We start from the raw sequence: 27,155 nt of genomic DNA on the forward strand, positions 1-27,155 counted from the left end.
TTTCTTCGTACGTAGTGTGTTTTTATTTCACTACACTTAAGAGCTTTCTCTTTGGTGATGCTAAGAATTTATTCTTACATTGTCATTTTCTTCGTGTTTCTTGTGCTTGGTGTTTGTTGGCCTTCTTGGGTCTGTGATTTACAGTTTTCGTAGGCTTTTGTGACAGACCTCGTCAGACTTCAAAGATGCTTTTCCTCCCTTTTATGAGGACTATATTTATACACATATCAAACCACTGGCTGCTAATTTTCTTCTTCTTTTCAAAGCCCCTATTTCTTTCTCAGTAAGACAGTATAGTGTCTTACTAAGGAGCCTGGGTCAGCTCTAACTACTGGTGCTTGTGCCTCTGCCCCCTGCATACTGGAATTACAGGCTTGCACTACAAGGCTCTGCTTTCATCAAGATATCCCCATTTGTTTTTAATTTTCAATAGTTTTTATTGCTTAATATTCAAGTTTGCTCATCTGAGCCACACATCATTAAAACCCTCATTTTTTTTCTTGTCTTATAAATAGCGTGCTAATAAAATCTAGAGTGACACATCTACTCTGATGACAAGACAATTGCTTCCTATTTCCTTTATCTTACAATTATGCATTCTATTGACTTCAAATGCAATTGCAATTCTCATTGACTTAATTAGGTATGTTGCTTGGCCTTCCTCTCCCTTACATTCTGTTTGGTGGAGTTGAGTGAACAAAAGCTGTTTGCTTACCTTAGTTTGTGGGGTCCTTGTTTGTACATTGATCTGGTTGTCCCAATGACACGCTGACAAGATTTAAAGCCATGTCTTGGTAATTAGTTGGACTTCTCTAGACAGGAGCAATAGCATAGCAGTGCCTCTGTCTTAAGAATCTTAAGAATGCTTTATGTAAGTTGCTGGATGGCTCTTTTGTTGTTGTTGTTTTCAATTTTAGTTTGTCATTTGCAAAAGGTCTTTGGTCATCTTCAATCCTGTAGAGGCAGGACTGCAGTTCAGCAGGAAATATCTCATCTAGACAGTTTGGGGGGTTCACAGCATGGAGGTCTCATGACAGTGTACTAAGATGAATACAAGACCCATGGGGTGATCTATCTGAGTCTGTGCTTGGGAACCGTGTGCTTACATCAATTGGGAATCCTTCTGGTGGAAGCTCTTTCTTTTGCTTTCAGTAATTACTGTGTTCTTAGGAGATTTATCTGGGTTCATCTGCAGAGTCAGTGGGAAACAAGTTGATTTCCTGTTGCTAGTGTTGCTGGAGGGAGAGAAGCCCAGGAGAAAAGAAATTTCAGAGTTCTGTGGTTGACTACACCCCACCTGTCAGAAACGCTTCCTTTTACAAATCACCTTGCAGAATCTTCATTGCGTTCACATGGGTAATGGCCAGTGTGTGGAGAACATGTTCTCTGTCTCTCTCTCTCTCTCTCTCTCTCTCTCTCTCTCTCTCTCTCTCTCTCTCTCTCTCTCCTCTCTGTGTGTGTGTGTGTGTGTGTGGTGTATGTATGTGTGTGTTGTGTGTTGTGTATGTGTGTATGTATGTGTTGTGTGTATATGTGTGTGTGTTGTGTTGTGTGTGTTGTGTATGTGTGTATGAGTGTGTTGTGTGTGTGTTGTGTATGTGTGTGTATGTTGTTTTGTGTTGTGTGTATGTATGTGTTGTGTGTATATGTGTGTGTGTTGTGTTGTGTGTGTTGTGTATGTGTGTATGAGTGTGTTGTGTGTGTGTTGTGTATGTGTGTGTATGTTGTTTTGTGTTGTGTGTGTGTTCTGTGTGTTGTGTGTTTTGTGTGTGTTGTGTATGTGTTGTGTGTGTATTTTGTATGTGTGTGTATATGTGTGTTGTGTATGCATTGTGTATGTGTGTGTATGTGTGTATTGTGTGTGTGTTGTTTTGTGTTTTGTGTGTGTTATGTGTGCTGTGTGTATGTGTGTTGTGTAAGTTATATGTGTTGTAGTGTGTGTGTTATGTATGTGTGTATGTGTGTTGTGTATGTGTGTGTTGTATGTGCTGTGTGTGTCTGTGTGTTGCACAGCTTTGATCTTTGATCTTTAATGGCTGGCAACCGATGGCTGAGAGCCAAATAGAAAGAAAACTCAAGGTAGTTTTTTTTTCTTTCAATTCAGAGAGATATTTGCATTTCAAATGAACACCCTTAAAGATGAAACAGCATTCTCTGCTTTAGGAATTAATACTTAATCGTGAAATCTCAAATTGAGAGAAAGCTAAGGGAGCTGGGATTTTTGTTCCATGCCTATCCTATCAGAGTGTGTCAGTCTCTGTAGCTTTTTATGCCTATATGCAGCTTTCTTGCCATTGTCCAATCTGTTTTTTATGTATTGCAGAAAATCAAAACCAGATGATTATCTGTGTGTGTATGTATGTATGCTTATGTATGTGTAGGAGATTCTAACTACATATTCCAATTTTAAGCTATTAACTTAAAACCTGAAAAAAACCTATATGTTCATGCTAAACGTTTAGATAGTATTTATTTGTTATTGGCTTAAAATTAATATAAGGTTGCTCTTGTATGTGTGTGTGAGAGACAGATACAAAGAAAAAGAGACACACAGAACATGTTCACAGTTTGGAATGATGAACTTGGCTTACAAAATGTGCAGTATACATATTCATAAACAATAATAAAAATGATAATAACAGTAATACTAATTTTTAAGCTGTATGTTTCTAAATAGATATTCAGGAGCAAGTCTGATTTTTAATTATTTCTGCTGGATTTTATCTCCAAAGTGAGAAACTTCTAGAACTGAGACTTTCTTGTGTAATTATAGTAATATTTAATTCCTAGGTACTCAGAGGATGACTACCTCCAGATCATCACAAACATACAGAGATGCCCATGGAAACGGCAAGCAGAAGAATATGACAATTTTAGGTAAGAAACCATATTTTCGTCAATAGTATGAGTGAAATCATGCATTGTTACTTTGATTTTTAGTGGAAAAGGGCAGAAAGTTGTTAAAAAAAAAGTAGGAGGGGCTTACTGTCGATCAGAACAGCTAAACTCTACAATCTTGTGAAACTACAGCACCCTACTCCAACAAGAATCAACCCCAAAGAAATCCAGGTCCACAGGAAAGCTTTTATGATGCTGCTCGCTGTGAGTTAGATTGATGTCAGCCCTCTGTGTCATTTCCAGTTGCTCAGTATTTGTCTCCTGAATAAGATGCCGTAGCACCAGCGACATTAGGGAAAGCATGGAAGGAAGAGGCTCACCTATGATGTCATCGCTTCAGAACAATTGGATGGAGGAGATGGCTCGGGGCTTAAAGTGGTTGCTGTGTAAGCTTCGGGAGCTGTGTTTGAATACCTAGAGCCCACATAAGGTCCTGTGCAGTAACCCCAGTGCTGTGGAAAGTGGAGACAGGAGGGTCACTGAACTTGCTGTTAGATAGACATGTGTATGCCGTGGTTTCCTATAGGACATCCTTCCACATCGGCTCTTTTTCCTGTCATTTCAGGGTGAAAGGTTCTGTTGTGGTTTCAGTAAGAAATGTCTTCTACAAACTTATTGATTGAGTGCTAGGTTTTGAGTGCCCCTGCTGCTTGGTGGAATAGGGGAGATACTAAGAACTTCAGGAGAAGGACCTGCTTGGGAAAAGTAGGTCACAGGTAATGTGTCTTTGAAGGTCTCTGCTCTATTTTCTCTGCTTCCTGTCAGATATGAGGTGAAGAAACGCTTCTACCAGTGCCTCAGTCACCATGATGCTCTATCCAGAGCGTGAGGTGGAGCCCGTGACCAAATTATCTGTGACCGTGAGCCAGAGAGAGAGGGGGGGGTAGAGAGGTGTTGTTGGGTATTTTAATCACCGGAAGTAAGGACCATAGACTCAGTTAGGGATCTTTGTTTAACTGTTTGAGCTCTAAGATATCTTTGTGTTTACACTGTCCAGTTCAAGACTGGACTTTAAGTTGTAAAATCATGAGCAAAGTCTGAGTGAAAATGGTTAACTTTTGAGAGACCTGTTTATATAGGCAGGATGGGCAAGAGGAGATACTGGGTGTTGAGCTATTAAAGATCAATCTAAGGTACTTTGCTAAAGGGGCGGTAAAGTGATATCAGTAATCCTAACTGTGAGCTCTTCTGCTTCTGGTCATGGATTCAGAGCAAGCCTCCTGAGAGGAAGGGAAGAAAAGCAAGGAGCAAGGCCACCTGTGTGCCAGTGCTGAACAGGAACCCAAAGAGCCAGAGGAGGAAAGAGCCCAGAATCTGAGACTGCTCTTTCTCAGAAGATGCTTGCTGAATGTCAAGAGGCTGAGAGCAGAGAAGTTATGCAGGGCTTCCAGAATCCTTTGCAAAGGCCAGCTCTCAAAAGGAATGGAGCCTGAAGTAGAATTATTTCCATCCTCAGCTGGATTTAGGAGATCTGCCCTTAGCCTAGATAACTAATAGAAGCAGAAAGTAAATCCTCTCTGGAAGAAAGGAGTGTTATTCAGAGACTTAAATTGGCTTTGCAAGTTCTCACACACAATCGGACACAATTAAAATAATATTTTCTTTTTAAAGATATTCCTCTTATCCGCTTCCTTTTAAAGATAGTCTGTATGTTCCAGGCTGGCCTTAAACTGGCTGTGTACTGAAGAATGACCTTGGACTCCTGATCTTCCTGCCTTCACCTCACAAACGCTGGGATTATAGGTGTCTGCTGCCATCACTTTGTGTTTATGTGGTAGAGGATTTTGAGGCCAAGGTTTCATGTATGCTACCCAAGACAATTCTACCAAGTTAGCTACATCCCCCACCAGTCTCTTGAAACCTAAAGCTGCATGATGAGGATCCCTGCTGTATATTTTGATGGATGGGAGTTATGTGATAGATGGTACCATTTTGCCTCAGTACCATTCTCACAAGAAGAGTACATTAGTAACCATGGTGATTACCCAGCAGCCTATCCATCCTTTCAGGGCCAATTGAAGTAAACATCTGGGGCTATACCATACCACTGATTGTTTGTTACAACTCAACAGAATAGTCACAGTGACATTTATTCATTTGCTTGAATATGAATGATACTGTAATGCTTTATTTTTATGGACATATTTGTTAGCTAAATGATGTAAACCCTCAACAGAAGTTTGTGCAATTAAATCATAATAACTAAGTCTGGGAGCCTCTGCCTATTTATAAATCTGGCATTGTAGAAACACCCCCTTGTTATTGTAGATGTCAAGTAGCTAAATATTTTTCCATCTGATTTATTTATAGCAATTTGTGTCAAACTGAAGAATAAAATGTATAGTTTAAAAAGGCAATAACATTCTTTTAGCAGCCACTTCAAAAGTGACATTAAATTCTCAAGAATATGAGCAAGCAAATATATAATAAAATGTATCTGAAACCCATTTGTTGAAACTTCCTATGGTTTACTCCTGGGGACTATTTAAAAATTATAGGATTTCTGTGGTCAAATGAGCTAAAAATAAGAGAGCATAAAAGTCTTTTTATGTTCCCCTCTTAAATAAGCAGGCTACTTGCTAAGAGAAGGTGTATAATTTACTCACCCACAAATATTTGTTTAGGACTTACTATGCCAAAGTACAGTAGCTCCCTTTATTACCTAGTGTAGTGCTATGTACAAAGAGAGCTTTAATAAATAGCTCAGTGGTAGGATACATGAAATAAGCAAGCAAAATGTAGTTTCTTTACCAACCTCAAAGAATTTTAAGTTCCCAAAGACGAGAAATAGATAAATAAGTAAAATATGAATTTATCCAACACTTAATTTCAGAACAATTATTTTAGACAAATACTGTTATATGCCAGTGCAAGATCACGATTATGCGTCATCTCTTGATGTGTGCTCTGGAAGGAAACAGAGTCTGAGTACTAGCTCGGAGGGTGGATAGACAGGGAGCTGGGGACCAATGTGGGGTGAAGCAGCCAGACCTTAATTTCAGCTGTAGCATATACACATATATATACATATAAAAGGGGTGCTTGTAGGCCGAGTTGGGAAGACCCCATGATGCAGAGCAATGATTAGAAGAGGAAGGTTCCTGGGTATCTGTGGATACCAAGGACCAATGAGGTATTCCGTGCAGAGGACTCCCACAGTGAATTTATTGCATAAGTATTTGTTTGGCATACTGTTGTATGAAGTGGAGTGTTAGTTTGCATGTGCAGAGTCAGAGCAGTTGAGGGGCTGGTGGGAGAAAAGTGAGCAGAGGAGACTGTGGGACTGAAATACAGATAGTATCTATGAAATACAAAGGGGAACATTTGCCTTGGAGCTCTTCTGGGCCTGGCCTTATCTTACCCATGTCCCCAAGTCTATCCTTTAAACCCGTGTGACTGAAAATAAGTGGTCCTTCATTCATCCATAATTAAATGAGAAGAAAAATAAAGTTAAATACGAAACTCAGGGCCTGAGTGATTTGGATAATCACGGGGCTACTGACCAAAACATAGCTTTCAAAGGAAGGTGATTTTTCACAAGACAGGCTGTGTTTGAAGTGGTCCTGGGACAACTAGCCATAAAAAGGCCTTCCTTATTCTGGAAATGCCAAGAGAAAATGTGCTCACCAAACAAGGAAAACAAGTAGAGAAAAATCCCCCTTCTCTGCAGATGTTTTTCTTCTTTTATAGATTCCCAGCCTTCTCCTCACTCAGCATTTAGTTGTGGGCTTGAGAATTTTGAAACTTGGCATTGACATCTCTACTTTTACATTTCACCTGGAAGCAAGAAGCTTCAGGAAATGTTCTTTATACCATGTCTGTGTGATTGGTTTCCCAAAGCCATTCATCCTAGCTCCAGGGAAACAAAGGCAGGCTCTAGGCCAACCTGATCTACACAGCAAGTGTCGTTCAGCCTGTCTAAGAAGCAACGATTGTGGTCAGATAATTGTGCTTCTTCTTTCCCAATGGGCCGAGGCATTCCTAAGCAGTCCTTTGTACCAGGGGTTCTGCTTAATAGGGGTTTGCCTGCTTGATATAGGACACAAGCATTTATTCCCTCCCCTGCTCTAGACAGTCAGTGTCATAGCCGTGGATTGTTTTTATGAAGTCTTAACTGAACCTAGTTAAAGCAATATGTAAGCAAGAGTTGAAGACGCTCGGTGCCCCTTTTCTCTTGACCTCCGATTTCAATAGTCATCACAAAGTCATCATACCGAGGTGTCTACTGTCCCTACCTTTCAAACTATTTGTTGGTTAGAAATCTTCCTACTCTCCCAAGGCAGTGAGTGCATAGAGTCCACTCAGATTTCAGTGTAAGAAAGGCCAGTCTTGGTACGGCTCCCTCTTCCTTTGATAAACCAACCTTCACTCAGTTTGTTAAGCAAGTCACTGCAATATTGGAGCAGGACACCAAGAAGTTTGAGCAAGTCACGGAGCTGCGTGATCAAGTTCACCCATTAAAATTCCTCTGTAAAGCTCTGGAAACTTCTGTTAAGCAGGTTTCATCCCCACAGATCTTTGAGCTCCAGCCATTAGTCTCTGATTCTCTGTGTTACTTGCATGGGAATTACCGCATTACCCTTCCCACACTGAAAGAACTTACTTGTCTGTCATCAGTTACAGAAATTACCAAGCACAGCAACCATGCTTAATCCTCTTGTTACTATCACCTTTCCTCTCCTAGAAATCCACATACCATTACATTGATTTCAGATTTTGGGGGAGGGGGAGCTCTCTAGTATCACTTGATTTATTAAAGCATCCTCGTATTTCTGAGACATAAGATGGAAGCCCGGTGTTAGAAAACAGCGCTGTTGTGGAATGCTGGGGTTTAGCACTCGTTTAAATGAGATACCTTTCCAGTTATTTGTAAAATACATAATTTTCTGCCTAATGATTTTGTTACCAACAAGAATTACATGGTAACAGTTTCATTAAATCTTGAGCAACCTCCCAGCTTTAATGAAGTTGAATTTTCTTAAAAGCCATCACTATACTTGTGTTAAGTATATAAGAAAATGTCCAAGGCTATGACAGTGAGAAGGATAAGCTGGAAAAAGCACCTCCATCTAAGTCTTATGACCTGAGTTCAAGTCCTAAAACCTTTCAGGTGGAAGGAGAGATGAGATTCCTGTGCAATGTCCTCCAACCTCCACATGTATGGCAGTGTACATACACACAAACACAGATAAACAACATAAATAAATAAACTTTAATTTTTTAAAGACTCAAAAGCCATTTAGTAGTTTCATTGGTAGACCCCCAAAAGTATAGTGTTAAACAAAATAAACATATAAAAGGGTTACATATACTAATTTAAAAAGTGCATATTCACATTGTTAAGGCCATTTCATTATGTTTAATTTGGTGTAAGTATCCAAAGTCTGCAAATAAACAGACAGACGAGTCGCCTGGTATCTAGAGACAGGCCATTGAGCTGGAAAACCAGACTGAGTTTCGAAACCCAGTTTTCAGTTTTCTTTGTTCAAAAGCAACAGTAGCTCATCACCACCTTCTGAGTCTGTTCTTTGTCCTGCTGCCAGTACTTCATATCCTGTTCCAGGCACTTTGTTCGGAAGCATGGATTTCTCGGGCAGAAGCAAGCATCATCTCCAATGTGTGCTTCTGATTCTACAAGGCCGAGCTTGTTTGTTCTCAGCCACTATTTTCCTCCTTACCGTTGCCTTAAATGTTTGCTGTTTGTGACTTGCGCATGATTTCTGTGATGACAGCTAAGAGCAATGCATATTTTATTCCTGTTCAAATTTAAGCAGAAGCATGCACTCTATGCTAGGTGTTCTGGGTCAGCTGTCAGACCAGGAAAGCCCCTTTTTCATTTCCACAGCATCAGGACCATTCTTCACCGCTAATACCCTGTCATATCATCTTCTCTCCGTCACACCATTCCGCATGTCTGTGCATTTAGAAAAAGCAACAAAACCCACACCATGTCATCAACACTGCAGCATTTAATAATGGAAACTGTGTCTGGTACATGGGAGTTTGTTCCTTTTCTTAGCTTTTACGACATGGAGTTTTCCATAGAAAAGGCATCATGCACGGGATTCATTGGCCTCTAAATTCTGTTTCAAAACTCTCAGACAGATCCCACTCAGTAGTAACCACATCGATTCACTTCCTGGTGTCAGCTAGGCCTCCCTGCAGGCTGCTCTGTCAGTCAATCCTCCTGTCTTTATAATGTTGATGCAGTATCTTCAGCACTGCATAGCCTGTTTGAGCATGGCTTACATAAAAAAATTGTGTGTGTATGTGTGAGCTCACGTGTACATGTACACACACACACACACACACAAATTCACACTGAGAGTGCTTATGAAGGCCAGAAGACAGTGTAAAATCTCCCAGGACTGGGGTTCTGGTTAGTTGCAAACTGCCTGAAATCAATGCTGGGAGCTCAGACTCTTAGTCTGCCTGAATCATGGTGTGTAGGGGAGTGTATGTCACAACAGTAGTATGGGGGTCCGAGAAACGACCTTTATGGTGTCGTTTCTGTGGGTCCCAGTTCTGATCAGAGTTATGCAAAAAACGTACTTTACCCACTGAGCCATGTCACTAGTACAGCTCTAGACTTCTCTGTGGCTGGTGGGTTAGGAAGAACTTTGAGTGGATTGAGGTATTATGGGATTGAATGCTCAGCAAAACCATAAGCCATGTTGTACTTTATATTTTATTAATGTCTGTAGCAGAATTGAACATTTGCTTCTCTCTGTCGGGTTCCTGGGTTTCATTTCCCTTTCCTGCTTTTGTAATCACCCATACGTTGTTTTAGGTCCTATTTTGCTTCTCAGTGTAATGTCTGGGTTTGAGGGCTAGGCCACCACACCCACCACACCATGTTAAGGTTTTATGCTCCAAATATTATTTTTCTCATTTAAAAAATTCCAGTTACTCCGTGGAGGAGTCACTGGCCTTTGATACACCAACTGTTGTCGCCTATAAGGGATTGGTGACCTTCTCTGAAAAGGAGATGGGGGAAATGAAGAGCTACTGATTACCAGTTCCATGTATGCAATACATGCAAGGCTTATATGATTTTGAAGTTATGATTTTTTATTAAAAATTTAAATAATTTAATAAAATTCAGTGTTTTAGCATAGTCATATATCTGTATAACAACCAATTCCATAATATTTTCTTCATTCCTAAATACCTATTCTCATCAATAGTAACTTCATATTTTTCCTTTCTCTGTGACTTCGGCAGCTGAGTATCTACTTTCTTGTTATATATGTTTGCCTCCTCTGGGAATTTAATATATATGGAACTATACAATATGGTCAACATGCTCTCTTTTACCTAATGGCTTCTTTTACTTAACATGATGCTTTAACGATCCACCCACTAGGACATGTTTCAGTATTTCCTTCTGTTAAGTTGTCATGCAGTGTCCTATGATGTGGATATGCTGTTGTGTTTGCTATTTGTTTCATATACTTCAGTTGTTTCTGTGATTTAGGAAAAAAAAGACACATCAGAAACTTAAGGGCAAAGGGTTTGTTTTGGCTCATTGGTTACAGTTGGTTGTGGTGGGGGCAGTTACATCAGCAGGAGCTTGAGGCTATTAATGATATAACATTCACAGTCATGAAGCAGAGTATTGTGCGTGCTTGTACTCAACTCACTTTCTCACTTTTAAACAGTCTAGAATCCCAGCCAAGGGAATAGTGCCAGCCACAGTGGGTGTGTGTTTCCAACTCCATTAATTCACTCAAGATCACCACCCCTACAGACTTGCACAGAGGGAGTCAGTGCCCCATGGATTCACCCAAGAGCTTTTTTCCTAGGAGATTCTAGGTCTTATTCAGTTAATGATTGAGACTGTCATCTGTTCATTAGGTGATACACATTTGTTTTTGTTTTTGAATATGGTTTCATTTCTCTCAGTATACAGTTAGGAGTAGAAATATTGGTAACATGATAGCTCTGTGTTCAGTATTTTGAGGAAATTTATCTCCTTTCCACAGTAACTACTGCATTGTATAGTCCTAACAGCATATTAAGGTCAAAATTTCTCTTTATCCTCAATGACATTTCTGCATTGTGGTTTTGATTTGCATTTCCCTAGTCATTCATGAGGTCAAATATCTTTGATGTGCTCAGAAGTCTTTTTATGTCTACATTAGAACAATGTCTAGTCCAGTCTTTAACTCAGTTTAAAACCAAGCTTTCATCTTACTTTTGAGTTGCTGCTGTAATTTATAGATTTTGGTGGAATTTTTAATCATAAAAATAATCTTGGAGGACTTTCTCCCATTCTTTAGGCTGCATTTTCTCTTTCTTGACTGTCCTAGGAAGCACAACACATTTAAATTCTGATGTAATCCAATTTATCCTTCTTTGGTTACTGATACTTTTTTTATATAGAAGAAAATATTCCCTGACTGAAGCTTTATGACTATGCTATGGGTTGAATACACAATGGCTTTCTCATAGGCTCATGATTTGAAAGATCAGTCTCATCATGATATTATTTGAGGAATTACAGGAACATTAGAAGCCATGTACTAACTGGAGAAGTTTGAGTTCTTGTGGGCAGGTCCTTGAGAGAATATTGTTCCTAACAATTTCCAGTCCTACTCTTTGCTTCCTGGAATACCATGTTGTACACTGAATTGCTGAACCATATTTTCTCTGCTATCATGAACTGAAACACTCAAGAAACTTTCCTCCCGTAAGCTGCCAGTGATGGAAATGTAACTAACACAGAAAATTGATACCAGAGAAATGTGGTCATTCCTATGACTCAACAATATCATTTAGTTCCTATATTTTCCTGCTGATTTTAGGGAGCAATTTGATGATGTTTAGAGATACATAAACCAGTGTAGACTGTAACTAGACCTGAACCAGTAATTTTGGCAAGACTCAAGACCATCATTTCAGATGGGAAATGTGCTCCTCTGAACTAGGCCCATTAGTCCATTAGCAGATAATTTTTGTCCATATCCTAAAATTTGAGGGAAAGCTGACTTCAAAGATGACAAACCAATTAACTTGGGGGAAGACTTTTCAAAACAGCATAGCATTCAGACAGTGGCCTGGTTATTGCTAGCTGATTTTAGCTAGGCTCCAAGTTAAACTTTGAGTCAAAAAGCAGAGTGGATGGATTTGAAAACATGAAGTCTAGTCCCCCAGAAAAATGAGTTGTAAGTGCAGGTCAATGAAGGTATTGTTGTTAAAGAGACTAGGGCCTGAAAAGAGGAGCTTTGCATTTTTCATTGCAATAGGAATTTTCCAGACTTCACAGTAGTCTCATTTTAAAGGCTTTCCCTTGAGAAGAGAGAGCTGATAGAGCCCTCTCATTACACACTCCCAGCCTTAAGGAAGAGGCTTTCTGTGAACTTGGGCCATCCATGTTATCCGAGTGTTCTGTAGCTGTTGTCTAAGGGCATCCACCTACTTCTCAAGTTGGCAAACAGACCCTGGAATCATTTGTATAGCGCTGGCTTTGCAGACATGCAGAATGCAAGAGTTACAGTGTCTTAGAGGCTTCCACCAAGGTTCCAGTGAAAAGCCTGAGATGTCTAGATGGCTGGCAGCAGTTGACAAGGTCAGATTCTCTGCATGGAGACCCTGAGAAAGAAATGCATGATCCACTCAGGGAGAGCCAAGGATGTTGGACTTCTAGCAACAAAGAATATCTCCTGAGAAAGCTGCAGGGAAAAGTGAAAACAGCTTGAGCTAAAGACCACATAGGAATACTATGGCCATAAGAATGGTGCTACCCAAGCTCCTCCTAGGTAACATCAGAATACCATGTACCTTTGATGCTACTCATGGAACTCCAGTACTAAATATTCTTGCTTTGCTAAGTTTGCATCTTGCTGTGAGCCTATCCCTTTCAATGTTACTATTCCTGTTGGGATTTGGAAATGCTCATTGTATGTCGGAAGTATGTAACATTCTCATTTCATGGCGGCTCACAGCTAAGAGTTTGCCTTGGGTTCCAGAAGACCTTGGAACTCTGGGCCTTTGAACAATATGGAAATGAATAGAGATGGTACTGGTTACGTTTGTTACCTTGAACTTAACCTGCCAATTCAGGAAAGAAAGAACCTCAATTGACAATATGTCTCTCTCTATCAGATTGCCTATAGGCAAGTCTGTGGAGCATTTTCTTTATTGATTGATTTAGGCGTGTTCAGCTCACTCTGGGGGGTGTCATCCTTGGCTTGTTTAAGAACTCAGACTGAGAAAGCCATAAAAACAATCTGTAAGCCACACTCCTTCATAGTCTCTGCTTCAGATCCTGCATCTGAGTTCCTTGGGTTTCTACGCTGACTTCTCTCAGGAATGGGCTTGTGACCTGGAAGCGGGAGGTCAAGCAAACACTTTCTTCCCCTAAGTTGCTTTTAGTCATGATGTTTATCACACTAGCAATCGAAGCAAGACAGTGGAAAATTAATGATATTTACATTATGAGATGGCCTTGAGTATTTGGACGACAGGGGTTGAATGTTATGGTTTGGATTTGTAACGATCCTCAGAGGATCGTGGTTTGGTCGCTTGGCCCGGGGTAGTAGTGCTGTTTGGGAAATGTGAAACTTTCCAAGGTGGGATTTTGCTGGAAGAATTCAATCACTGGCAGCTGCTCTTGGGCCCTTCCTGACCACTCCCTGTCTCTCTGCCTCCTGGCTACTGTGATATAAACTGAACTGCTCTAGCATGTGGCTCTGTTCACCATTGTCACCAGCTGTGATATACTGAAGCCTGACTGAATAAAATAAATCTTTGCCCGATATCTTGTCTGTACCAGGTAGTTTGGTCACAGTGATGGGAAAGAAATAAAACAGCCTATAGTTTCTTCAAAGAGTTTCAGTTTTAGCCTTTACATTTGATTCTATATGATCTGTTTTGAATTAATTACTTGTAGCATAAAATAGGTCTTTAAGTTCATATTTATTAACCTGAGTATCATTTGTTGGTAAAAACTATTATCACTGCTTTGTCTTGAAATCTTCTTGGAAAATCATTTTATGGGCCAGTAAGGTTGCTCAGTGAGTCATAGCCAGTAGAAGCACAGACGTTGAACATTTTCCTTTTGTTGTTGTTGGATTTTTCCTTTGGTTTGTTCTTTTGTTTTATTTTGTCAAGACATGGTTTTGCCATATAGCTCTGGCTGGCATGGAATTTTCTATGTAGACTAACAACTGTGCCCATCTTCCACTGAAATATTACAAAGGCATGTTTCATCATAATCACCACCACCACCATCATTTCTAGGCAAGTCTACTTCCCACCCTACTCTCTTTGTTTTGTAAAGTGATAAAATGGAGATGACACTTACCTTTATTTAAAGAAATATCATCTATAGTATAATGCTTAGTAGGAGGTTAGTTATTTCTTAGCCTACATGACAGCTGCTGATATTTCCAGTTTAAAATACTTTTTATCTTGCTATTGATGTTTCACTAAGAATATGTAACACCCTCGATGATACCTGTAACTGATATCTGTGCAGTAGGAGAAAAAAGCGATACCTAATTAAATAACGTCAGATCCATTCCTCTGCTTGGGAAGAAGTATAAACACACATAGGCCACAGCTTTACTTTTGTGATTATTTCTATGATAGATTTTTTTCATACCTGCTGTTAAAGACTAACCCTTCTTATTCAGTTTGTTCCACTAAAACTTTATTTGAACCTTTCATGATGGAAAATAGGTCACACTGAACACCAAGTACAAAGCCCCGGCTTTCTAAGTTATAATCAACTTGAATAGTATTTTCTTTTTCTGTAGCAAAGGACATACCACTGTTGGAGCCACTTGCTGTCTATCCTTCCTCTTCAATATGTATAGTCAAATCCCATGTTCTAAGGTCTAAACAGCAGTGCGAATGAAATTCCTGAAAATTAATCAGCATAATTGTGGGAAGATCCTAGAGTTTTGTGTGCACGAATCACCCCACAGTTGGGAATAAAAAGTAGACACAAAAACACAAGGTGGGGTTTGGCCGTTCATGTTTGAAATGCTGTTGGGCAGAGCCTAAAGGCAGATTTGAATGTAAGGATCGGTACAGAAGCGAGAGGATCAAATGAGGAACATGTGTACAGTTCCCAGAGGCCAGGCAGAAACAGAAGCTGTGTTTGGGACTAAAGCCAAAAGAACAGATAATAAATTCCACAGGGAATCTGCATAGTTGCCTTGGAAAATTGCCGCCAGAGTTGAGTATTGGCTTTCTAGGAGCAGTTAGAGGATAGCTGTTGATGTGAGCCAGACTCCATGAAGGACCATGGATATAGCTACCTCATCCTGCACCTGAGCAAGATGTGGACTCCCATCCAGTGTCTTTTGGATGCTTTTTACCGGTACATTCAATCTGGACTTGCTCTGGTATGTGGAAGTTCATAAAGTAATGAGAGTTTTGAAAAAAGAAAGTATGACCGACACAAAATAAACAGAGCTATTTCTCTTAGAAATGCTTCGTGTAACCAGAGAATTAATTGGCTCAGTGGACAAAATCCACTTGCTGAACAAACCCCGACCATCTAAGTTCTAATCTCTAGGAACCTACTGTCATGTTTCTGTAATCCCAGCACTCCCGTGGTGAGATAAGAAAAGGAGAAAGAACAATCCCCCTGGAAGCTATGGTACATTTAATCTGGAATTTATAGTACAGTGGGAACAGGAGAGAACCTGCATCATAAAGCAGAAGGTTAGGGCCAATGGTTGAGCTTGTCCTCAAGCTTTTCTCTATACACACACTGTGGATGGTTTGTGTTCTCTCCCCCTCCCCTAGTCTCTCATACACAAACACACACACACACACACACACACACACACAGAATTTTTGAAGAACGTTTTGTCAAGTAGCATGTTGGTATCAACTGATCCACCATTAAAATGCTTAATTTCTTCATAGACAGGACATCATTCAGGATCTTACATGTTCCCAGTCAGCTGGGGACTACAAAACAGCAACAATTATAAGAAATGGTTTCTTGGTTCTTTTTCTTCCCTAGAAACATCTGTCTACAACAAGAGGTCAGCACAAATGACTTCTTTTTTTTTCTTTCATTGAAAATGGATTTCCCCCCATAGGATATATTCTGATTAGCTTCCCCTCCCTAGCCTCATTCTAGTTTCTCATCCCATTTGAATCCACTGGTGTCTAGAAGATAAATATAAGACAAAATGTAAAAAAAAAAATTAAAGAAAACCACATGCAAATCACAACAAACAAGACAAATAGAAGGAAAAGAACCCAAGAAAAGGGACAAAAAACAGGTATAGATGCAGAGGCTCACTCATTCACACACTCAGAAATAAGTACATAAATACAAAAGCTGTAACATGGATACAAAACCTTTAGGGCTAAAATACAGATAAATTAAATTAAAAAAAAAAATACCACTGAGATAAGATAATGAGACAAGGAACCTCCAAGGATGCCTTAATTTGTTTCTTGTTGGCCATCTACTGCTGGGCATATGACCTACCCTTGAGAATAGTTTGTGTCCCCTATGAGACAGCCTTGAAGAATACCAAATTTTCCTTTATAAATGGTAATCTTCTGGGTTATAAATAGGGGTGTGTGCTCACTTCTTTCAGCTCTAGGACCTAATCTGAGGCCTGTGCATACTGCCTCAGTCTCTGAGAGTCTATATTTATGTTGGTCATGCATTGTTCTTTATGTAGGCACTTAATGCTCTGAACTTGCCTCTTAGAACTCCATTCATTGTGTGCCATAGGTTGGTATATGTTGCATATTCATATGCATTTAACTCAAGAAGATCTTATTTTTTTTCTTAATTTCTGTCTTGACCCATTTTTTTAATCCATTAGAGAGTTGTTCAATTTCCATGAATGAGTAAGCTTTTTGCTGCTTCCCTTTGTGTTGAAAAACAGATTTACACAGTGGTGTTCAGATAGTATGCAGGGTTTTACATCAGTTTTCTTGTATCTGTTGAGACTTGTTTTGTGTCAATTTGAAAATAGGATCAAAACTGGAGAAAGTTTCATGGGGGGCTAAGAAGGTATATTCTTTTGTTTGAGGGTGAAATGTTCTGTAAAAATATGTTAGGTATATTTATTTTGGTTATAATGTCAGTTAGTTCTAGCATTTCTCTATTTAGTTTTTTGCCTGAGTGACCTGTCTGTTGACCACTGGAAGGAGTCGGGTCTTGAAGTCTTCCACAATCTGTGTGAGAATCAATATGTGATGCAAACTGCAGTAGTGTTTCTTTTATAAATGTGGTTGCCCTGTGTTTAGGGAAAAAATGTTAAGAATTACAATATCCTCTTGGTGAATGTTTATTTGGATGCACATGTGGTGTATCCTTGCCTCCTTCCTCTGACTAGTATTGGTTTGAAGTCTATTTTGTCATTTGTTAAGTTGGCTGCAACAGCTTGCTTCTTAGATTCATTTGGCGGGATATCTTCTTGCATCCTCTTATCCCTCTCTTATCTCTCAGTGATGTCTGTTCTTCATGTTAAGGTGTGTCTCTTCGACTCAGCAGAAGGATGGATCCTGTTTTCACCCTCATTCTGTTAGCCTGAGTCTTTTTATTGAGAGACTGAGACAGCCGATGCTGAGAGACATTACTGACCAATAATTGTTGAATCCTGTTGTTTTGTTGTAGGTTGTGGTGGTGTGTATGTGCTTCCCTTGGTGTTTTGTTGTTTGTTTGTTTGTTGTTTTTACTTTGCTGGTCTGGTAGTATTTATTAACTATATTTTCTTGAATGTAATTAACTTCTTTCAGTTGGAGTTTTTCTTCTAGCACTTTCTGTACTGCTAGATTTGCAAATAGATACTGTTTAAGTTTGGTTTTATCTTGCAGTGTCTTTCTCCGTCTATCATGATTGCAAGTTTTGCTAGGTATAATATTCTGAGCTGGCATCTGGAAATGCTTATTATCTGTAGATCCAGGCCCTTCTGACTCAGGTATTAGTCTAATAGGTTTGACTTTATGTTAGGAGCCATCTAGGAAAAGCTAAAAACTAGCAGGTGATCTCCCTGAGATGGATCCACCTTGCATTAAAACCTCAGGCAAGTCATGTGACCTGAGGCAAGTCAGATCTCTCCAACTCAGCTCCTGTACCTGAAAACTGAGGAGAACAAAGTGATTAGAACAGTTTTATTTTTCCTTCTGGGGATGTTTTTGAGTACTGCATAAGTTAACATGATATATGCTTGGAGGGATTATAGGTTGTAATTGCTCTTAATATTTATTTATGAAAAGTAACCACAGGCTTTTGTTACTACTTTTCCTGTTCTTGTGTGATAGTCTGTCTGTCGGTCTGTGGATGACTTTTCCTCTGCAGAGCTATGGTGCTGTGCGTGTCTCTGTGTCGTGTGTGTCATATCTCTCTTGTCTGCCTTTTATCTGCTACTTTTATATCACTGTTTTTCTGGGTACTTTTTCTCTAACTCTTGCCATGTCTCTGCTTTTTCCTTCTCTGTCTTGCACTGTGCCCATCCATTTCTTTGTTTCATCTGGGCTTCTCTACAGTCTTCTGCCCTTAGCAGTTCTAAACATTTAACAACCCAAATGAAATCCTCCTGAATTCATTAAAGTCCTTTCTATTACCTTTTCAAACATTTATTGAGTTTATGAATACAGTATTCTCTATGACTCTGGGTGGAGAATCAATTTGCTCTTTGCTTACACAGGCATCTATTGATTTTCTTCCCTGTGGTTCTCTGACCCTTTGGAGAGAAGCCGTAACTAACAAACTATTCATTACCCCCATCGCTCTGCTCTGGGGCTTTCCCCAATTTTTTTTAATCCAAATTGTACTGTGACTGTTGCAAGATTGAGACAGAGATGGCCTTGACATCTTCACTGGCCAGAGTAGCTGGTATATGGGAGATGCTGTTGATAAATATCTGTGAAATAGATTCCACATATCCGTGGGGAGAGTCTAGAAGAATACCTCTCACTCAGCATTTGTCTTATCCACTAGCAGCCTTTATCTTCTTTTTTCTGATTTTATTAGATTTATTATTATGTCATCCCCTTTCCCGGATTCCCCTCTATATTCCTTATACCATGACCCTGCCCCTGCTTCTATGAGGGTGTTCACCCACCTACCCACTCTCTCCCACCTCCCCACCCTCTTCTACCTCCCTACTCTGACATTCCCCTAAAATGGAGAATCAAGCCTTGACAGGACCAAGGGCTTCTCCTCCCATTGATGCCCAACAAGGCCATCCTCTGCTACATATGTAACTGGAGCCACAGGTCTCTCCATGTGTACTCTTTAGATAGTGGTTTAACCCCTGGAAGCTCTAGTTGGTTGGTATTGTTGTTGTTATGGGGTTGCAAACCCCTTCAACTCCTTTGATTCTTTCTCTAACTCCTCCACTAAGGACTCTGTTCTCAGTTCTACCTTTGGCTGTGAGCATCCACCTCTATATATCTTATGATCTGGCAGAGCCTCTCAGAAGACAACTATATCAGGCTCCTGTCAGCATGCACATTTTGGCATCAGCAATATTGTCTGGGTTTGGTAGCTGTATATGGGTTAGTTCTCCAGGTGGGGCAGTCTCTGGATGGCCTTTCGTTCACTCTCTTCTCCAAACTTTGTCTCTATATTTCCTCCTGAGAATATTTTTGTTCCCCCTTCTAAGAAGGACTGAAGCATCTGCACTTTGGTCATTCTTCTTCTTGAGCTTAATGTGATGTGTGAATTGTATCTTGGGTATTCTGAGTTTTTGGGCTGATATTCACTTATCAGCAGCCTTTATCTTTGTTTTCTAAACTCAGTAAACACATCTCAAATCTGTCTCTTCTCCCCTATGTATCCTAAACCACTTGCTTGGTGTCAGCGTAGCTTTAAAAAGCTTTTAAAAAGATGTATTTTATGTATATGAGTGCTTTGCTCACATGCATTTCTGTGTATCATGGGCATGTTTGGTTCCCACAGAGCAAAATCATGGCACCCAGAGAGGTCAGAAAGGGTGTCCAGTCCAACGGAACTGGACTTATGGATGGCTGGGGATGCTGGGAATCAAACTCTGGTCCTCTGAAGGAACAGTCAGTGCTCTTGACTACTGAGTCATATCTCCAGCCCAACCCATGGAAATGTTTTATTAGTATATGTCATTGTGCAAAGTAATGTGCTTCATAAGGTTATTTTTATTTCCGTCTATTGCCCTCTGTTTTCGTTCATCCTCCTGCTGTCACTCCAACTAGTCATTTTTCATTTCCACTGTCATCTATCTCCACGGAAACATGTCTATCACATATATCATATGCACATACATGCACATATACAAACATACACACACAGTTCATGTTCCACTTATAAAAAGAAACAGGTTTTGCTTTGTCTGGATCTGGCTATTTTGTTTACTACAATATTCAGTGTTATCCATGTTCCTACAAATGGCACAATTTCTTTCTTCTTTATGCATAAAAGTCCACCAGGTTTGTATACCACATTTTTGTGTTCATTCACTGATGGGTGGACACTAGGTTGATTCCAACTTAGTTATTGCTAGTGGTGCAGCAATAAGTACAGATGTGCCATTGTCCCTATAGCAGGGTGACCTAGACTCCTTTGGATGTATTTCCAGGAGTGTCTTAGGTTGATTACATCACTGCTGGTAGAAATGTAAACTCATCCAGCATGCAGGTCCCGGGAGAAAAACAAACAAAAATAAATAAATAAAAATGAAATCATCTAAATGTTTAATTAGAAAGTTTTCTCCTTGTAACCTACCAGCTACTTCCTTTCTCTGGTCACCTGCTGCTTTCTGTCCTCTGACAAAACAAACTATTGTTCCCAAGCACAGAGTGTTGGTTCAACAAACATTTACTGGGGGCTCTGATCTACTGGGCGCTCCCTATGCCATGCCTTTATAGGTTTTTTTATACGCCCCACTAACCTGAAGCTCTCCCATGCACCTAGCATCAGGTCTTCATACATCAGTCCACAGTATGTCAGACTATACCAACCAATGAATTACAGCTCCCTTCTGTAAGCAAGCTCCCAGAAGGCAGGCTATGTTTTATCCATGTTTGTATTTAATAATTTGTAAGTTCTTATTTCTGTGACCTTGGACTCTGAATATTATCTGCTGGCTGCCCATGAAAATGTGTGCTGAATAGCTACAGAGTAATTGCCCTTGTTTTAGCTGTAAGAAAATGTCACAATCTAGGTGGCTTAAACAGCACAGTTCTAGAAGCTGGTAGCCCAAAATTGGAGTTGTAGCATAGCTCTGTTGGGTTCAGATTAGATCCTTTCGCTGTTTAGCATAGGGAGCCATCCCATACTCTGATGGCTCCATCCTCATGACCTCATCTATCCATAGTCACCTTCTAAGGACTTCTCCTGATACCATCATATGAAGGGCTATAGTCTCAACATACAAATGTGGGAGTATTCAGGCACTCATTTCTCACAGCCTATCCTCTGTATTTTGAAGCTTTGTGGGTTCACTAATTCCTCCCCCTTATGGTTATTGTGTCTTCAGTGTGGACATGGTTGATTCAGTTGTCTTTGGTTTCAACCTGCTCCCTACAGATAGGCCTTGGTAATATGCCTTTGAAAGAAAAGCTTCCACATTGACCCTACACGGCATCAATGGTTAATCACAGTACAAGACAACTCTCCCTCTCCTAACCAATCTTCCTTTAATTACGTAGTTTAAGACCACATTCAAATGTGATAATGGTCTACAATGCTGATTTACAGCAAGATAACTAAAAAACCTTCCAGTCTAGCATTCCCAAAACTGGCCTTGGAGATCACTTAGTATCAGCCTCCAAGGCTAAGTCATTCCTTCCTCCTCTCACCCATGTGTCTAAATTCTCTCCATTGCACATGCAGGCTTCATACAGACCTGAGTCATGAGACCTGTGCATAGACGCCAAGCAGGTATTTAATGTGATAAATGCGGCTTGAACTGAGGCAAGAAAGCACCTTGAATTCATGTGGTTCTCCCAGGAGATGCTTCCAAACATGAACTTGAGGATTCTAGAATAATCTATTGAGACTGTGGTTTAGACCAGGAAAAAAAAAAAGTGTACTCATGTGAGTTTGCACAGTTTGTTTGTGGGCAGCATTTCACACTGTGGTTTTAGGTAGGCAGTGGGATGCAGAATACAGCTTTGAGTCTGGGACTTTAATCTTGGCTTTGTCACTTATTACCTTACAATTAACTCATCCTTGTATTTTCCCTAAATAGCCCCCCAACACTAGAAAGGCTGTGAAAGAAAAAAAAAAGTGAAGTTTTATTCATGCAGGTATAAACAACCTCTCATGGAACTAAAGATTTAATAAAGTCTAATAACATTTAATACATGTGAATGAATGAATGAATGATCATCCAGTATGCAAAACTAATGAGTATGATTTGTGACATTTTTAAATTTGGGAGTTCTAATTGTCCTCATCTATAAAAACAATATTAACTGTACACCGTTTGTAGGATCTCTGTTGGGCTACGTTGCCCAGAAGTGGCAGGTGTTCTAATTAGCATCAGCAGCATTCTCACTTTTGTTAATGTGTCCCCACTTTTCACAAAAAGGGAAGCATCTGCAAGCCTGGTGGTCAGTGAGGCACATTGTTGGCTTCACATCATCCTAATCGGGGCTGACTGATTTTTAGGAGGATGGAATAGATAGCAGGATTTCTGTTTTGTTTTGCTTTGTTATATTCTGTTTTCCTTGGTGGATACAAGCAGCTTAGTTTTGTGTTACCCCTGGATGCTTCTCTGCTGCATAGAAAAGATAAGGTCAAACTGAGGGTGCTCGGGTCTCACCCTTGCAAGATCTGTCAGCCTGCACCTAAAGGCAGTCACTGGAATTGTTGTTCTTTCCTTGGAGATCATTTTGAACCATTCGATGTTTATATTGGGCATTTTGCTGGGTTTGTTTTGTTTAGGGTCAAGGTTTTACTGTGGAACTCAGACTGGCCCTGAGTTCTCCAGTCTCACGCCTCTGTCTCCTACGTGTTTGGGTTATGGGAATGGACCACCGGGTTAACGTGCACCGTGCATCTAGTGATAATCTTTGTTCATTGTGATTTCCTGAAGAATGTGAGGCCAATGGCTGAAGCAGTTTGGTATATACATGTAACAGAATTCCCCTGAAGCAAAGGAACAAAACTCGAACATTGCAAAGTGAGGAGAGCATGCATGAAGTCAGTATTCTAGTGGCAAAACCAGGGTCTGAGGTGAACGCCTGCAAACCTTACACCCAGGAGTCGAAAAGCAGGAGTTTTTGCCATGGGAGGGAGGGTGTTGAAAGTAGAGTCATCGTGAGACCTGCAGTTCAGATGGGTGGAAACAACTCCAGCCCTGAAAATAGACAACAGATATATGATAGTATATACTTTATAGTAAACAGAGAACTGTAGCATCTAGCTGATGGTTATCCAAGTGCCCATTGGTCCACTTTTAAATTTCCTGGAAGCTTTAAGATGTTATTATAACACACTCAAATAGTGTAATTCTGGAAATACCTATCAATATAAAAAAGCACTAATAGCAAACCCTAGTTGGTGTTTGTTTATGATTTTTGTAGTAGTTTTGCACGCACTGCATATCTTTATCAAGTTACTTGTTAAAAGCAGGAAAGAGTTTATTATATTTCTCTTTCTTAGGATACTGGATTAGTGATGCATTAAAAGTGATAGGCACACATGTAGTTATGAGTTTGCAGAGTGATATAGGAATTGTTATGAAGTTAAGTTTATAATTAAAAACATCTTAGTATTTTATTTACATTATTGTTATTATTACTGTTATTATTATTTGGTTTCTTTATCTCTACGAACTATGTTTTAGAAATGGTAGACACTAAGGGACAGAAGGATGGACAGGAATAAGCAGCTAACAGAAATCAACTAAGAGCTTAGTGTTTCTTATGAGCAAGTTTCCGGAGAGAAGAGAACCTTGAGTTTACTTTCACTTTCCGTCACCTGAGACTTATTGGACTTTTGGAGGGTAGAATTTTAAAAGAGCACAACAAATTAAACCACCGTGTTACTTCAAAAGCACAGAACTCGGTAGGAATGAGTCTGAAAGGGCACCCTTCAAAACTCAGACTCAACGATAAAAACGCTGGACTGGAAAAGACCAGTTGTGGCGACTCTTCCCACAGCCAAGTCCCACACCAGAGACAGTGATACTCAACTTAGTTTTGTGTATTTTTATAGTTCTTACTAAGCAATTGCTAAATTCTACTTTCATATCTCAGATTGTTTCCACCATTCCATTCAACCGTGTTTTCTCAAATTTCCTTAAGGCATTACCATATCCTCGGTAAAGCCCTTGAACCTACTCATAACTGCTATTTTGAACTACTTGTCATGTGCTTCATCCAACTTGCTTTCCTCTAGCCTATTACAACATACCTCTTGGTCCCTGGTTCTTCCTGCAGCTCCTGTCGGCCAGTCATTCTAGCTCATGTACATTTCTTTGTGACTCTCTGCCAAGCGGCAGGACCACTAACCACCACACTTAGCTGGTGTGTTTGTGGTGAGGCGTGTTTTCTTGACTGTTCATCTCTGTGGATTTGTCCTGGGATCAAAGTATCTGAAGTTGTGGTGATTGTGGTGTATCTTGATGGATGGGCATTCTGTTCTCTGTCCCAGCCAAGGGTGGCTGCTGTGGGACTGTCCTAGAGATCAATTCTGCAGGTTGGTGGGGAATGACAAAGGACTGGAGGCAGGATAGAAGAAATTGCTTATGGGCTGTGAAGAAGACTAAGAGAACCCCAAGTCCTTAGCACAAGGCCAGATCCCAAGGGGACAGAGGTGAGCTTGGAGGAGGAGCTCAGGCAGGCCTATTACAAAACAATCGTATAATATTGTCCTCCATTATCCTTGCTTGAGAAATCTATTACATAATCTTCTTCTCCACCAATGGCCGTCTGAAACCCCAGATAGTGCTGAGTCTCGTGTGTGTGTGTGTGTGTGTGTGTGTGTGTGTGTGTGTGTGTGTGTGTATGTGTGTGTGTATGTGTGTGTGGTGTGAATAATATATATGTGTTATATATGTGCATATATATGTATAGTAGATATCTAATATGTGGTATATTGTATATTATATGTATATTATATATGTACCCATACATGTCATATATGGTATATATTCATAGTACTTATTGAATATACATAGTATATAGGTGTATAGAGATGTTGTTTATGTATATTGCATATATATGTACGTAGAATATTATACATATATATGTATAGTTTATAAGTTCTACACAGTAAGAGATTAACCATACTAATACATAATAAAATACAGCTAAAATGGGGGCTAAAGAGATGGCCCAGTGCACAAAAGCATTGAGGATCCAGGTTCGATTCTAAACACCCATATGGCAACTCACAACTAGCTCTAACCAGTTCCAGGGGACTCTGACGCCCTCTTCTGGCCTCTGCAAGTACTTCACACAGATGTATGCCCAAGCATACACGGAAATAAAACACCCACAACCATAAGAAAAATATCAAATAATTAAAAACACGGGCATAACAATGTGCTAAAGTTATGTGAAGCGGGTTCATTCTGAAATTTTCTTGGAGCAGAATTTCCCAAGGGTGACTGAAACCTCCCAAGCATTATGGTGTCAACAGGGACTATTGTGATGGATTGTGACCTGCTGTGAATTTGGCTAGTGCCTGAGGCTGTGCATGTTTTCTCCACCTCCCCCACCCAGGGCTGCTGAGGACGATGGTGACGTGGGTACCTGACTCGGCTTCTTTTAGAAACTCACCAGCGCAGCTCCTCCTGCTGCACCCGTTGTCACATCCGAGTTTGTGTCTTCGTTGTCATTATCTGTTTGCTTTCTTTCTTATCCGTTGTAGAGCAAAACTGGCCTCGTGTTGTGATGCCATTCAAGACTTCGTGGTTTCCCAGAACAACACGCCAGTGGGGACTAACATGACCTATGAGGTGGAGAGCAAGAGACAAATCCCCATTGGAGAGAACATTTTCCACATGTTTCCAGTGGTAAGGATTGTGTGGTGTAATGTGCAGTAATGAGAGCATAATTTTAAAGCTACCATGTGAATGCAGTAACATACGGATCATGTCGAGTGGTGGCCTGTCAGAGAAAGCAGGTCTTGTGATTTTATCTTTAGCTGGCTTGAGGCTGAACCCAGATCCCTGTCCACGCTTGATCAGGACTCTACCCCTGAGCTCCAGCCCCAGGCCCTAATGAAAACCATCTTGAATTCAGCTTGGCTCCCTCAGAAGAGGGCTTAGATCCTAAGTGATAAGTGCTTTCAGCCCTCCACTTGACTTTTCAGTGAATGTCCTGAGGCACCTGAGGATTCAGAGCTGTAGTGACCGGGCTTAGGGAAGTGACCATCATGCTTTTTCTCAAGTCAGATTTTTCCAGTTCTCATTTTGGATGATAAGCCCATCCTTGGGCAATAGCTTTCTATGGCTTATCTTTGCTACTCGAGAATTCATGGTCAAATCACATAATGTCCACAAGACAAGTCTTCTTGTCTACCGTGTTTTCTGCTGTACTCTAAGCTCCTAGAACATTCCCTAGTGCATATGTATATTCACTGCATGTCTGTCTGTAAATAAAGGTGTGTGAATGCTATGTACTCTGCTGCTAGGCACAGTGAGGAAAAACTTATGTATTGCATGTACAAAATTAAGAAAAATTTTTTGTCATGGAAAACATTTATAGCCATGCATTTACGGGTGTCTCTTATGGCATTTAAAAGCAAAGGCCAAATTGATATGATCAGAATGGAACCAATATATTTATGCAGCTTGCTACCTATAGGTAGGGTTGCCTTTTGTTCATTGTCTGACTTCTCGAAACTAGTTTATTGTGGCTCGTGCAAATTATTTCAATGTTTTTGTATCGTATTTCAGAGAAAGAACAATTTGTTGAGAATAAGTGGGAAAGGCCTAGAAAACGAGAAGGAAAAAAAAGTACTGCAAATATTCTAGAAGAAAAGGACAGACAGGGTACTCATAAAACAGATCGAATCTTTGTAAAGAAGGACAAATTTGGTGTTTTTAAGTGATTAATAGAAAAACACTGCCTATTATAAATAAGTGTGTTTCAAGAAGGTTTAAGAGGAAAAAAAAAACATAGTGGAACCTGGTAGTTTGTGGTTGTTATCGTTGCACTTGGAAACAGAGTCAGGATGGTCCTGGTTTTTGTCTATTGTTTTTGTTTGTAGTTTTGCTTTGTTTTTGTTTGTTTGTATGAGGCCAGCCTGGGCTACACAATGAAACTGTCCTAAATAGCTGAAGCTTTGTATGGCTTAGAGACAGAAAGAGCCTTGCAGAGTAGACACAGGT

General features: G+C 40.1%; 1 protein-coding gene across 1 annotated transcript in view; it reads left to right on the forward strand.

Annotated features, from left to right (window-relative positions):
* The window catches only part of ST8SIA6 (ST8 alpha-N-acetyl-neuraminide alpha-2,8-sialyltransferase 6), a gene marked incomplete at both ends in the record, with an annotated part of 126,527 nt that overhangs the window by 91,478 nt on the left and 7,894 nt on the right, over positions 1–27,155 (forward strand). Inside the window, 2 exons of the mRNA XM_080918487.1 lie at positions 2,791–2,877; positions 25,691–25,835. Of these exons, the coding sequence (XP_080774613.1) occupies positions 2,791–2,877; positions 25,691–25,835 (232 nt within the window). The remainder of the gene's footprint in view (positions 1–2,790; positions 2,878–25,690; positions 25,836–27,155) is intronic.

Source organism: Micromys minutus (genome assembly GCF_963924665.1).
Source record: "Micromys minutus genome assembly, chromosome: 6".
Classification (NCBI taxonomy): domain Eukaryota; kingdom Metazoa; phylum Chordata; class Mammalia; order Rodentia; family Muridae; genus Micromys; species Micromys minutus.